The 14,744-nt window shown below is 40.7% G+C and overlaps 1 protein-coding gene across 2 annotated transcripts in view; it reads left to right on the forward strand.

Moving 5' to 3' along the window:
* Positions 1-14,744, forward strand: part of gria4b (glutamate receptor, ionotropic, AMPA 4b) — a 116,820-nt gene that overhangs the window by 87,296 nt on the left and 14,780 nt on the right. For both annotated transcript variants that reach the window (XM_058626508.1, XM_058626509.1), the window contains exons 10-11: positions 1,831-2,037; positions 3,827-4,200. In XM_058626508.1, coding sequence (XP_058482491.1) covers positions 1,831-2,037; positions 3,827-4,200 — 581 coding nt within the window. The remainder of the gene's footprint in view (positions 1-1,830; positions 2,038-3,826; positions 4,201-14,744) is intronic.

Raw genomic sequence — 14,744 nt, forward strand, 5'->3', positions numbered from 1 at the left:
TGGAATCCATATTTCATATTGCATATGTCTGGTTCGGGCGCAGCGCTGTTCAACCGTGCCGTCATTGTGCTGTACATCTACGCTGTGTTGAGCCGCAGGCTCCAACCACAACATTTGTGGTCTCTCCCCGCTGACAAGTCTCTGGTTTACCTTTCTGTGGCCCGGGGCGATGTCAAGCAAACACGTCTGGGAAATAAATTGCTCCTGTTCTCAGTATGCGATAGGCCGCCTTCCATGACAAAAGTAATTTGTTTGGAAATGTAAAACGAGGAAAGTGGAAGAGGTTTACATTTGATCACTTTTCTGAGCAAAGGCAAATCTAATAGTGCTGGTTACAGAGTGGACCGGTCGGTGCATTCAAAGTGATGAGTCAGGCCTGTGTTCGCTGTAAAGTCGTTCAGTCTGACTGCAGCTCGTTTCTCGGCTGTGTTTCTGCCTCCAAATCTTCTGAGTCATGTCCTCTCTCCCTTCTGTGCATCAATATTGACACTTTTTTTAAATGCTTAAAATCCACTCTTTTGTGTTTGCATACATCACAGTGTCGTCATTCGAATTATTTTGTTGTACAACACTGAATAATGTCTGGCAAAGACACTGATCTGGCAGCCAGTAGCTTTAAAGACATTAAATATAGAGTCGCACAGTGTAGTTCTTGATTTAAATAGAGCCAGATGTTTGAATTACGATATGAAGTGGAATGAGTAAATGTGTAAAGTAACTTTTCAGCAGATTTTGGATTCTGTTGAAGCTCACATGGACATGGAAACTCCCCGTTCAACATTCCACACAGACTATGATCAGATGCCTCTGATTAAAAATTCAAAGATACAAACCACGTACAAGAAACATGCTGCAAAATTAACGTCATCTCTTCACATGCATCTTTTAAAGCATCTAATTACTGAAAGCAGTCCATATATAGGGCTGCAAAATATCTTATTTTGTCCACAAGGCAAAAGTGTTCAGATTTAATCATTTATTTGTTACATGGAGCAGAAGCAACCAGACAATATTCATATTTAATAACCTTTTTAATTATTAAAAAAAAAAAACACTTAACCTGGTTAACCGACTATGAAAATAGTCGGTGAATAATTTAGTGATTGACTAAAATTTGTTTTTGTAATCTAATCTATGTCCCTGACTGTATTTCTTTACCATTACAGCTGAGGATTCTGGGTATTGGAGTGCTTACAGTCATATATCACAATAAACTTTACTTCTTTAAAAAAAGTATGTTTTGTCAAATAAAGAGTTGAAAAAACTCGAGTTGCAAAATATGCCTTTAACCGTCTCACTACTACAGTCTATTATTGATAAATGTTGGTTTTTATTGCACAAAATGAAAGTGGGGAAATTGTTGTAAACAATAAAAATGCAGTTTCTTCGTGAATCTTCGTTGAATCTTCGTTGAATCTGCTCGTAAATAAGTTGTTAACTGTCCCACGCCACACGTCATGTTGGCTCAGACTAATTATTGTGAATGTTTTGGATTCATTGATTTATGGCGGAAGGCAAACACACTTTATTAGCTGACCCTGTGGTAATAAATACGGCATAATATGTGTCTTTGATGCCAAATGGGATTCAAACCTGCCGCGGTCCTGCTCATCAAAATGTTGCTCAATAGCACTCCCGGTGGTCAAAAACATCTCAGAATCCCTTTAACCCCGACCCTGGTTGGTGCTAATGTTTTCATTGCATTCTGTTGTTTGTTGCCATGTTGATGAGTCACTGTGTGAGTCCTCATGTCTATGTGTGTGTGTGTGTGTGTGTGTGTGTGTGTGTGTCTGTGCTGGGTTGCTTCACTGGTTCTGGTCCCATGTGTAGGAGGGTCCGTATGTGATGCTCAAGAAGAACTGGGAGATGTACGAGGGCAACGACCAGTTCGAGGGATACTGCGTGGACTTGGCCTCGGAAATCGCTAAACACATCGGCATCAAGTACAAGATCTCCATCGTGCCCGATGGAAAGTACGGCGCCAGGGACCCGGAGACCAAGATCTGGAACGGCATGGTCGGGGAGCTGGTGTACGGGGTAAGACTTCATGTGTTCAATCTCTCTTTTTCACGGATTCACTCACATTTAAACTAGATTTGTGATAATACAAGTGTACAAATACTTAATTACTGTACTTAAGTTTACTCCATTACATTACATTACATTTCCAGTTGAAGGAACTTTACGCTTTCATATTTCTATATCAGAAAAAAATACTTTTGCTGCTTATATACATTTTATATCAGAAACTTTAAGACTTTTACTCAAGTAAAAAGTGATTTCAACTTCTACTTCAGTAATTTTCTGGTAAGATACTTGTACTTTTACTCAAGTATCCTTTTTACAAGTAAATACAATTACCACCTTTCTTCTCCACATTAGCATTAGCATGACTCTTGGAATAGCAGGCGGAGAATTGGGAACTATTATTGAATGAGTTTCCATGACATTTATGTCATATAAGGTCATGATTTTCAGTCACAAAGTGGGCGGGGCTTGGCTGCAGCGTCATACATACATATACAATAAACAGCCCAAACCTATAAAGATTTTTAGGTGTCATGCACACGGAAACAGAACTTTACCCATGTGATCTTTCTCTTTGTCGCTTTTAAAAGTTTTTCACAGCTGCAACCAGGGGTCAAATTCACTGCCAGACCACGCCCCCTGCACCTCCCACTTCTTACCTTTTACAGATAAAAATATCCATCTCTTACTTCTTCTTTGGGCTTCTCCCTTTAGCGGTCACCACAGTTGATCATCTGCCTCCATCTTGTCCTCTCCCCTGTGTCCTCTTCTGTTACACCAACTGTCCTCATGTCCTCCTTCACAGCATCCCTGAACCTGCTCTGTGGTCTTCCCCTTCTCCATCTTCAGCATCCTTTGTCCACTATAATCACTATCTTTTCTCTGCATGTCTCACCATGACGCTCTTACTTTATTTCCAAACCTTTCACCCTGAGCTGTCCCTCGGATAATGGAGACACCTGTCTCCTGTCCTCACAATACCATTTACATCCATGGCAGGACAAAAAGAACGGTGTCCTTTCAGTCGTGTGGTTTGGGGTTTGTTTTGTGGTTTTGGAGACGTGTGGGACACCGGAGGCTGTCAGCACTTTGCCGAGCTGCACCCCATTTTCTCCTTCTCTACCTCCTTAAATGTCAGATGGTCGTAATGGAACTTTAAATTCTCGGCTCTTATTAAGCCCACTGCCGCGGAGCCAGGCAGGCAAGGTCACACGAGTGTTGCTTAGTCACTAACTTTAATCTGGTTTGTGGATTTTCAGCAAACCACTGTGCTTTTATTTCCTTCATCCACACACAGCTGCAGATCCCCCCCCCCCCCCCCCATCCTGTGCAGTAAGCATATTTCTCTGACACATTATTTTATCCACCCCGCTGATTCCCTCAGAGTTTCAGCTAAGCCTCTCAGCCTCAGACATGGTTTCAGAATTTCTTGTTCAATTTTCTTTTCTTTTTCTCTCTGTGTCTTCACTTGGTCACGATGAGATTTATTCTGCTCCCGTTTTGAATTTGATCACTCAGAGATTTGTTCAGCCAAGGGGAAAAATGATGACATGACACAAGCTGAAACAGAAAATAGGGTAATTGTTGTTGTTGTTGTTGTTGTGTTTTATGACGGCTGGCTCGCTGTCGGCCTTTGAGATGCCATGAATAAGTGATGTCTGATTGCTTCATGGCATCGGCTCAGAGAGATGCTCCATCATTTGCTTTTGTCCATTTGTCATCATCTGGATTTAGCGTTGCTCCGAATCAGACGGCTAATCAGATTCCTCTCCCTGCAACGTTTTTCTTTGCCCCGCAGAAAGCGGAAATCGCTGTGGCCCCTTTGACTATCACGTTGGTCCGGGAGGAGGTGATTGATTTTTCCAAGCCCTTCATGTCGCTGGGCATTTCCATCATGATCAAGAAGCCCCAGAAATCCAAACCTGGGGTGTTCTCCTTCCTGGACCCGTTGGCCTACGAGATCTGGATGTGCATCGTGTTCGCCTACATCGGCGTGAGCGTGGTGCTCTTCCTGGTCAGCCGCTTCAGCCCGTACGAATGGCACACCGAGGAGCCCGAAGAGGGCACTGACGGTCCGCCAAGTGACCAGCCTCCCAATGAGTTTGGTATCTTCAACTCCCTCTGGTTCTCCCTGGGCGCCTTCATGCAGCAGGGCTGCGACATCTCCCCCCGGTAAGACATGTATACTCTCACTGATGGACGACATCGTTATTACTGTAATTATTCAGCATTTAAATTTAAAAAGATCTGTGTGCACTGTGCCTGATGTTCCGAAAACCACAAGCTTTTATATCATCACTAAACATTAAACTACAATTTAAGGCGGATAGGGCCCCACTTATTTATTTATTTAGTTTATTTGTGAGTGACAATGCAATTTAACACTATTTAGCTTCAGTCTGATATAAATATGCTGTAGTAACTGATGTTTTGCATATAGAGATTATAACGTTATCAATGGTAGCTAAATAACCCTAAATCCAATTCTAATCCAATTATGATATAAAAGGAAGATAAAACATGACAAGTGTGACAGAGCAATGTCATGTTCTATATAAAGCTACAGCACAGTGTGATAAAATATTGTGGAAAAAATTGTTTTTCAGTTGTAAAATTGACACTTTTTGAGAGAAAATCCGGTGCCAGGTTTTATAAGCATTTTACGAACAGTTTGAGGGAAGAAAATTCCAGTTCCAAAAGTCCAAAGGTCAAGCACATGGTGGTTGTGGAGTAAAAGTCAGGGTTCAGTGAAATCATCAGGATTCATCCTCTGGAAAACCTTTAAAATTCCAAAAATTCTTTACATATTTTTATATGAAACATAAAAATAAAATGTTCAAACACAATTCAGTAATTTGTAGCTTTTAGATAAGTTGTTTTATTTGCTTTGACCAGTATTACTGTGTCCCTCTGTTTCTGGTCTTCATGCTCACCCTAGTTTATTTCCTAAGTTAAACTACAAACAATAGATTGACATCAGATTCTGTTTTTATTTCACAAGAAGAAGAAGAATAAGAATAAGCAATAGCTAAGAATGACTTAGTACTAGTTTACACTCTGAAGATACAAGGTTTTTATATGCCAAAGATGATTGACCATGATCTTATTATTATAATAATAATTGTTATTATTATGGTTGTTGTTGTTGTTATTACAGTCATTGGTGTATATCTCTGGTAGTTTGTATAAGATCTGCGGTTAAGTACTGGGTTTGATGTTTTGTGTTCATCATGTGTCGTGCACTGCTCGTGTTGTGTGTACATCTGTATGTGCACACCTGTTATGGTGTGTGTGTCGGTGTGTGTGTCGGTGTGTGAGTCTCTGCTAGTATTGATTTTTGTTGTCTCTCTCCCTCTTCCTCTGCCATATTGTAATTCACTGTCTGACTCACACACACACACACACACACACACACACTCTTGTCTGCTTGTAAGGGAATCAGGTTTTCTCGGTGTCTGTCAGCTTTGTGCCACTTGTGGCTTTGGCACTTGAACGCCTCATGTCTCGTGTTATTCCAGTTGCAGTCGGGTTTGTCCACTCCGCACTTGAACCCGCGTGATTCATCGAGAACTCACTGTCCAGATCTCGGCTTTCACCGCGTCTGCAGCTTCTCCTCCTTCTGTACAAGTGACAAAACACAAACTAAGAGTCCATTTGGCGTCTGTCCAGCAGACCGATGTCCACTACAGACTGATTTATGGTTCCACAGAAGCCTGTTGTGTGCATTTATGCTTGTGCCCCGGTGTTTATTGCTCTGCCAACTTGCTAATTGGCGATAACAGGATCAAGAGTGTTGACTTCAAACAGTGTTGGACAAATTAATGAGGAAGTGAAATAAGCACAATCTTTTACAAATATCAGGGTTCCCGCTTTTGAAAATTGCCCGACATAGTCATGGGTCAAGTGCTTGAAAGTTAAGTTGATATTTAAATAAACGTCTCCCTTATTCGTCATGACGCCACCTACTGTTAATGCCCTGAATTGCTTGATGTAAGGAGACGAGGCCTACGCAGAACAAACGTTGAGAAAATGCAAATTCCAAGATCTCCGTCTCACTACAGAACATTACAAAGACTGATTTTGACCAAGATCCCAAGGACAATCACTTGTCCAGACGCAGAGCGTGCTGCAAGTCAATAAATGTCGACGCCATGGGCGAAGACGCTCTTACAAGCTCTCCCATCTTAAGCTGTGTCAGCCCATTTGATCCATGAATTTGAGGGAATTGGTTGATATCAACCAAGGTGTGGGAACCCCTGAATACTTATATTACATGGAATCAAAACAAACAAAAAAAACATTACATTACTTTCAAATTCAAAAAGTGAAGTATAACAAGTTTCTTGAGGAACTGAATCCACTTTATTTGCAGTCAAACTTCAGACATGGCAGCGTCTCAAGGCAAAATATCAGTTTCTCACTTTCACTGTTGTCTTCGTATTCCTTCAGATGTTAATTATCATTATACCGTACATAAAACCCTTTTAGGACAACAAACATCTATAATCTACAAGCCAGTTATTCCACTAAACTTTGCTTAGTAATTGTGATATTACTGTTTTGTACATTTTAATCCCTTACACTACTTGTTACAGGGTAAAGTAATGGTTTTACAGTAATCTATTGTCGTCCAACAAACTAAAGTTACTGCAATTCAAAAAAAGAAAGAAAAAAACACAAGCACTTTGTTGATTAACCAATCCTCAATTTGATCCATGTTTGGTCAACGAGGTTTGAAAATGGCGGCGAGTAAAGAAGAGGTCATCAGATCGTAAACACCTTATATGTCGGAACGTGGAACCATAAATTGGGCTTAAGTGTGGCGTACGTTGGCAGAAGGATGAAGAACTGGGGTTTGTAAAGTCCATGTCCTTTAAATAAGAGCTGGTTGTCTTTGTTTCAGGCTTCCTGTCCATCATCACACCGCTGACGGTCAAACATATAGAAGTTAAGCCTGTAAAGGCTTCTCTGTGTCTTTAAAGTCGCTCTCAGCTGTTTGAATGGCTTTGTCGGGCTTTGAGTTCCAGCATCGATGATTGTCTGAGTTCTTTTTATCGGCCGCTAAAATGGCTCCTATAGCTATTTTAAGTCTTTCATATAATACGTCTCATATCTGCTTTTAATCCCTCATGGACCTTGTGCTGTAATAGAGTTGGTAAGATTTTTTTTAGTAGATGAAAGGAGGACCAAACTGGAACTGTATCTTTCAGCCTCGCCCACACCAGAGGAGAGCAGAGAAACACACAAGATGGAGGATCCCGAGGTACATTCGAAATTATAGCCCGGCCTCACGTAAGCAACCTATAGAGGAGACTATAGTGGCTGTGTGACTGTGATTAAGCACACTCATTTAAGGAGTGCACTTGCTTTGTTCACATGAGTGCAGACCACCACCACCACCAAAAGCATCTCCGCCTGTGTAGTGCAGATAAGGACTTCAGAGCTGCACACCAATGTCGCCCTCGGAATGAAAAAGTCTACATTTCAGGCCGTCTCTGTCTCTGACTGTGGTCCGCGCTGCTTCCCACCTGTCACTGCTAATCCCACAGGTTTTCCCCCCAATCCATCAGCACTGAGCGCCGAAGCACATTAACCACACAGGGCAACGTCGCTCCTTCACATTTGGGTTGAGATTAGGCAGAGAGGAGGGAGTCACCAGGGCAGAGGTGAAGGGGATACATTTGGCCGCAGTGCTCGCTCATAGTTGTCGCTGAAACCTTTATTATTTTTCTATGTTTCTAGTTTTTTTTGTCCATTTTAGTCCCAAGGTAGCAGCAGCAGCACAGTTGCAGTAAAGGTCAGAACCACATAAATTGATTTAATCCTAGTTCTTTCTGGGATTACCTGTTACCGCTCAGTGTGCTGGGGTTGCAACAAAAACACACACAGGGAGAGGATGTTCTTTGTAACTCAGAAAGGCACGCGATCAGAGCTACAGTGTTTTCATTTGATCACGACACTTATTTCAACCACAGCACTACAAAACAAGGTGTGCTACACAAAGGAGCCATAATCCAATGCTAAAATCATGAGCGTTATGGGTTTGGTGGAATTGGTCACTGCTTTGGTCACTCGTGATCACATAGTGTACATTTTCTCCAAAGCAGACCTCAAAGTTACAGCTTTAAATTCATTTGTATGTGGAAATGTGACTTGGTGATACTGAAAACATTGTTCAATGGCAGAAACTTATACCATACATTCTTAGGGTAGTATATTCAATTTCTGCTAATAAACTCACCAAAATGCCACACACTGGACCTTTAAAGACAGTCCCTGAGTTTATGTCAGTGCAACACAAGTAGCGAGAGGAGGATATTGTGTCACGCTCATGATATTTACATATTCTCTCTTTGTTTTTGTGTGAATCAAACTCATTAAGCCTCTTTACCTGCACAACCTCGTGTTTAATTGAGCCTGATAAATGTCTTGACTTACATAATTAATCCAGGTTGACTGTTAGCACAACAAACACCTTCTATTTGCTGTATAAGGCAACTGTGTGCAACTGTGTCAATTATGAGTAAAGATGAAGCCTTTTGCCGATTTGATCTCGTCTTGCAGAAATTCATTAGCACATGCAGCTGCAAGCTAACTAGCGAGAGATTAAAGTTTAAACAGGAAGAGGAGGGCTGTGAGGCTTTCATTAAAAGATAATCCAGCTGGAGAGCGAGATTAGCCACTGGCTTCTGAATTTGAGAAATTATATTTGTATATTTTCCCTCGTTCAAACTCAACAGTGAGTGAATGATTTAACAGCTAAGCTAAGGATGAATGTGCACATTTGAGAAACTACCTTAGTTTTAAAAAAGGGAAAATTCTACGTGACTGTGTCCTCTAAGAAAAATCTTTTTTTATATATTTTATTTTTACTTTAGTCCTTCATTTGAACTCAAAAGCATGAGTTCAAATATATGTAAAAAGTAAGGTCCTCTAAAAACATTGGTGGCTAACGGCTAGGCTAATAGCTATGCAAAAGGCCGGAGGGTCCATGTGGATCTTAGCGTTGCACTAAAAATGACTCAGGAATTTTGCATTGTTGGCAAAAAAAAATGAAGAAGACAGTGAAGAAAGAAGAATAATCTTGCATTTTTAGTAATTAACTAACAGCCTTGAGCGTTTCATTAAAAGATAATCCAGCTGGAGAGCAAGATTAGCCACTGGCTTCTAAATATAAGAAACTATCTTAAAAAGTAGATCACCATCATTAAAAGTTAGCCCCCTGATCTTCCTTCTGTCATGTTCAACTTTACTACATGATTCTGTCCTCTGAGAAGAATTAACTCTCTTTTCTTCTTCTTCTTCTTCTTCTTAATTTCAGGACACGGCTCTTTGACATAAAAGGCAGAGGTTGAGGTAGCATCAAACATTTTATTCCGCCTCTTTCCCTCTCTCAGTAAGGGTTAACACCTCCTTCTGCTTCCCCGAGGCAGCCCATAATAATTAATTCAGTGATTAATATCGCGGTCTCCAATGGTAATGTCTCCCGGGAAACAGGGGAAGAAGAGGTGTTTAAATGAAATACTGACACTGAGACTTTTCTCACTTCACATCAGTGGCTCTAAAGTTATTGTTCTCCCGGGGCCGTCGTTTGTCACGTCTCAGGTTCGTCACGTCACAGGTTTGTCACGTCTCAGGTTTGTCACGTCACAGGTTTGTCACGTCACAGGTTTGTCACGTCTCAGGTTTGTCACGTCACAGGTTTGTCACGTCTCAGGTTTGTCACGTCACAGGTTTGTCACGTCTCAGGTTTGTCACGTCACAGGTTTGTCACGTCTCAGGTTTGTCACGTCACAGGTTTGTCACGTCTCAGGTTTGTCACGTCACAGGTTTGTCACGTCTCAGGTTTGTCACGTCACAGGTTTGTCACGTCTCAGGTTTGTCACGTCACAGGTTTGTCACGTCACAGGTCAGAGAATGTCTCTGCGAGTGTCGCGGCGCGCAGGTGTAATCAGTCACGGCTTCTCCAGGTGTTTTTCATTCACTTCCGTCTCGTTTGCGTCGGACAAATTATCTTTGTCTCTTCCGCTGAGTCACAGTCGCCACATCTCCGGCGATGCTGATGAGAGCGCCGCGAATGGCCTGATTAGTCGTGATTAGCTCAGAGTGTGTGTGCGCGCGCGCGCCTGCCTGTGTCCTGATTGCAGATTTTCCGATGGCTGCATGCGGATGAAGCATAACTTTTAATTTCAGCGGTGATTTTAGGCCAACAGACGCCGCGTCTGTCAGAGGAGAGATGACTTTCAAGTGCTCTATCTGCAGGATCCACCATTATTCTATTAATTCAACGCCAATTAGCTTTGTCATGCAGCTGACACGCGGCTCTCCTGCCGCATCACTTACTGCTCGAGTCAGCAGCGCTTGTCCTCCCTCGCTCTCGCATGATGTGTCGCAGTATTCCGGCAAATTATGGCCAGAGGCTCTGAGTAAGTGCTGTTAAAGCGAATTCTAAATCACGATACACTCGTAAATATTCATCAATCTATGTCATAATTGCATGCAATAAAAGGTAAAATACGTAAGCTATTCATCTCGTATGAAAAACATGCATGTATACAGGTAAATGGGCATATAAATTACAAAATAGGCAAAAACAAATGTTTTGTTTGTGGTGCCCCCTGCCAAGTTCAGAGTGGTACTGCAGATGCTTCTGTCGTTAAACCAGACGCGCAAGGGACGTTAAGATTTCACTTAAAATACGATAATAGTCTGTGTGTAAAATGTGTACAATTGAAGCCTTTCGCTTTTAAAATGGTGACTGTAGGTTGTCCAGTTTGGAAAATTCCATAAATAATGGTCCGTTCCATTTGCGTGGTCACTGGCAGTGACATCATTTCCGAGTCATTCCAGTTGACAAGTCGGAAAACTACACTGATGAAAAAGTTTTTCAGGCTCACGATTTGGAGCAATTATTGTCAATACCAATACACAACCATTTTAGCAACATAATAATTGAACAGCACTACGTGTATGATTGACTTAATGTGACACAAATTAGACAGAAGTGCAATTAACAATAAAATGTTGTATTTTTGACATAAGTGGCAGTTATTTTGGAATCCTATATCTGGGTTTTTAAAGTTGCTCCAACTTTAAGTTTGGAAATTCGACTTGAGGGGCGTTTCAGTCAAAACTTCCCGACTACAATATAGGAAATTCTGACTTCAACTACAACTGGAACACACCATTAGATTCTGCACCTGCTGTTACGATGTGTTCATGCATATTTAATATCTAGCAGAAATGTAAAGGAGTAAGAGAGTTAGCCAACCTTGGCTAAAGTTGCTTCAGTACGCTCTGTTCACTTCCTCTCTGCTTTTATTTATAGATACCTTTTCATTTTTCTTCTTCTTTTGTGGAGACTTTTTTCAGTGAGGGTGTGAGTCTTTGTTGGCCTGACATCATTACATGCTGTGCCAAAGTGCTCCTGGCTGTGTTAGCGGGTGGTGAGTGGGGATTTTGTGAATTTCTACTTTGCAAAAACCAGTCACCAGTTTTTCCATAGAATAGATTATTTTAGGCTTTTAATTTGAAAAATCAGCAGGGAGGGTTTCTGCTCATGAGAGCTAAAAATAAATAAAAAAAAATAAATAATGAAAGTTTTTTTTCTGTCAAAACAAGCAACAGAGTCGGTGAGTACATTAATGGAATACATTAAAGGTAGATTACGCTCAAATTACCATGTGAGCTACTGCATTTTTATTCACTTCAGCTATTGATTTTTTTTTACCCAAAATTAACAAGTGGCCATCTTCTGCTTCCATTGCAGAATTTATGGTAATACACACATTTTAAATCTCACCCTGTGTGTGTGTGTGTGTGTGTGTGTGTGAGTGACAGTTTGTCTGCAGGACTAAGTCAGAAAGTGAGGTGGCCCCAGGTGTCACCCTGAGAGCAGACGAGCTCCTCCTCGTTTATTTAGTCCTCGCTCAAGGACATTCCTGAAAATCATGGGGAAAAGCAACACACGCACACACACACACACACACACACACACACACACGCTCTGCACCAAATGATGTCTGACAGTCGCTTTAATTTCTGTTCAAACAGTAAAGTGGATAAAAGAGTGAAGCAGAGGATGTGGTGTGAGGCGTGTGGTTTAAAGTGTGTTGCCTCACTGCTCTCTGATTTTCACATGAACCAAAATGAGATGTTTACTTTCATTCATTCATCGCGTACCGCTTTATCCCCCACACTGGGGTTGCTGGTGCCAATCCCAGCGGACATAGGGTGAAATGCACTCTATGAATCTTGTTTTCTTTTATAGTTTTATTGGCTTGAGATTAAGGAACATAAACATGATGGAATAAATGTAACTCTTCATGTAAATTCATGTCAGAATATGTTGCCATATGGAAGCTTTTAAATAATAGTAATTAAATAGCATGTTAATCCCACAAATCATGCATCATGTTGCAGATTTTTATGTCATTACAGGTGGAAAATCTGATTTTGGAACTCAGTATATTTCAATTTAGTTTTGTGCCTCACACCCTGTATTTTCCTAATTGTTTTGTTTTTAAACACATGGAAGTTTATTTTATAAATTGCTGAGAGGGGCTAACGCCACAGAGCATGCAAAGCACGCACACCACACTCCCTGTTTTTATTTTAATGAAAACAAATTAATTTTAATTGATCAACTTAGTCACTTGGGTGGGAAAAAAGTGCTGACTAATGGCTGAGTAATAGCTGAAATGACTCTTTCACAAATGTATAATTTATTCTCTGGTGTTTGCTGCGAAGGATTCAATTCCCACAAACACTGAGACAATTTCTGCTTTATTTCCAATTTCTGTCTCCTAATGATTTTCATGTTCTCGTTTGAAACCAGGGCTCATACATAATTACAGTCAAGTTCTCCCTCAGCACTTTCCACAACATCTTACTGCTCTCAGACCTCTGTGGATTCTCTTCTTCTCCTTTTTCTGCAGAGTTTCATATCACGGAAAACACTTTGATACTGTTCACTGTACAGTATATTTACAAACATGAAAAAACTAAAAAATCATAAAAACAAAAAAACCTTCACCTGTAAACCTTCTTTAATACAGATTGTTGTTCCTTTTTAAATGTCAAAACTGAGTGATTATATTGACCTTTTTAGCTGGCCTTATACAAATACTGGTTATTAAATATTAAATATTAAATACACTCAACCCTTTCACAAGGAACTACAGTAGCCTTCACATACCAGAAATGATTATTTTCATCTTCTTCATTTGTGTGCTAACCTTCGCCTTCAAAGAAGAAAAACTCAAGCTTTGCATGATTTGTCCTTTTGGGCTTCTGTAGAGACATAATGGAGACAAGATAGTGTAGATCTACACCACCTGATAACATTTTTTTTTTTTTTTTTTTAAACTACGTGGCATGGAGGGAGTGTGAAGGCTCCTGAGGTGACTCTTTATTCTTTAAAGGTACAGTGTGTAAAATTTAAAGTTGCATGTCGCAGCTCTCCCTTTCCTAGTCTCAGTCCACCATTTTTCCTTTCACCCCAAACTGTCTCGGCAGGTGGCCGCACATCTTTCAGTCTGGTTCTGTCAGACTTTTCTTCCTGTTAAAAGGAAGCTCATTGTGTAAACTGTCAGGTCTCTCTGCTCTCTATAATATTGTAAAGGTGTACAAATAAATAATTGTATTTATTAATATTTATTTGTAAACTATACATATAAAGGCTTGGGGCTGGTTATTTTGGTACTATTACTAATGTAAATGCAAATATATGTTTATGTATGTATATATACAGTATATATATGTATATATATATACATATATATATATATGTATATATATATATATATATATATATATATCGTACTGAATCGAACTGTTCCACTCAGTGGAAACACACTAATGGCTGTCCAGCATGGCTGACCCTGCTATGATATGATAAGTCTCATTCTGGGATAATGAAAACCAACAATTCATAAAATCAGGTTATTTGACACGTTTTTAATTGTCAGTTTCTGCCAAATGAAAAATAATTCCACCTCAATTTTACACACTGCATCTTTAAATACACATCATGGAGGACTAATTCACCTCGTGTGTCACCACCATCAGCTCAAGGTCAAACCAGGAACAAGGACACACTGAAATACTGATGAAATCCCACAGAGCTGGCTGTCTCTTTGACCCCGCCCTCTGCCCCCCCCCCCCCCCCCCCGTGTACCGCAGGCCCATGAAGACACTGCAGTGTGTCACTGTGCATCATAGTCAGCGGTAGTTCACAGGGTCATGAGGACCGGCAAAGAGACACTCTTCCCGCGATCGCACTCCCACAATCCTCTGCTGCTGCTGCTGCTGCTGCTGCTGCTGCTCACACAGAGACAAAATAACAGCATAAAAAATGGATTGACAGAGAGAATAAAGGGACTTCCTCATAAGGAACGGTCCACGTATCTTATGAGTGCACATGCTCCAAACCTTGAAGTCATTATTTTACACAGAAATGCTCTCAATCATCTCAGGGAGACGGAATATAGAGAAAGAGACGGAAGTCATTTGTATTCAAATCCAGAGATTATACGTCAACTCATTTGTTACCTCTTTAGGATCTCTTTCTGTCATAAACACTGGCCTTGTCAGGACCAGTAAAGTCCTCATGGAGACCAAAACCAGGTCCTAAATGAGGCAGATCCTCATTTTATAAGGTTTAAACTTTAGGTTAATATTAAGGTAACTGGTTATGGTTAAGATTAGGTAAAAGG

This window comes from Solea solea, chromosome 4 (genome assembly GCF_958295425.1).
Source record: "Solea solea chromosome 4, fSolSol10.1, whole genome shotgun sequence".
Lineage (NCBI taxonomy): Eukaryota > Metazoa > Chordata > Actinopteri > Pleuronectiformes > Soleidae > Solea > Solea solea.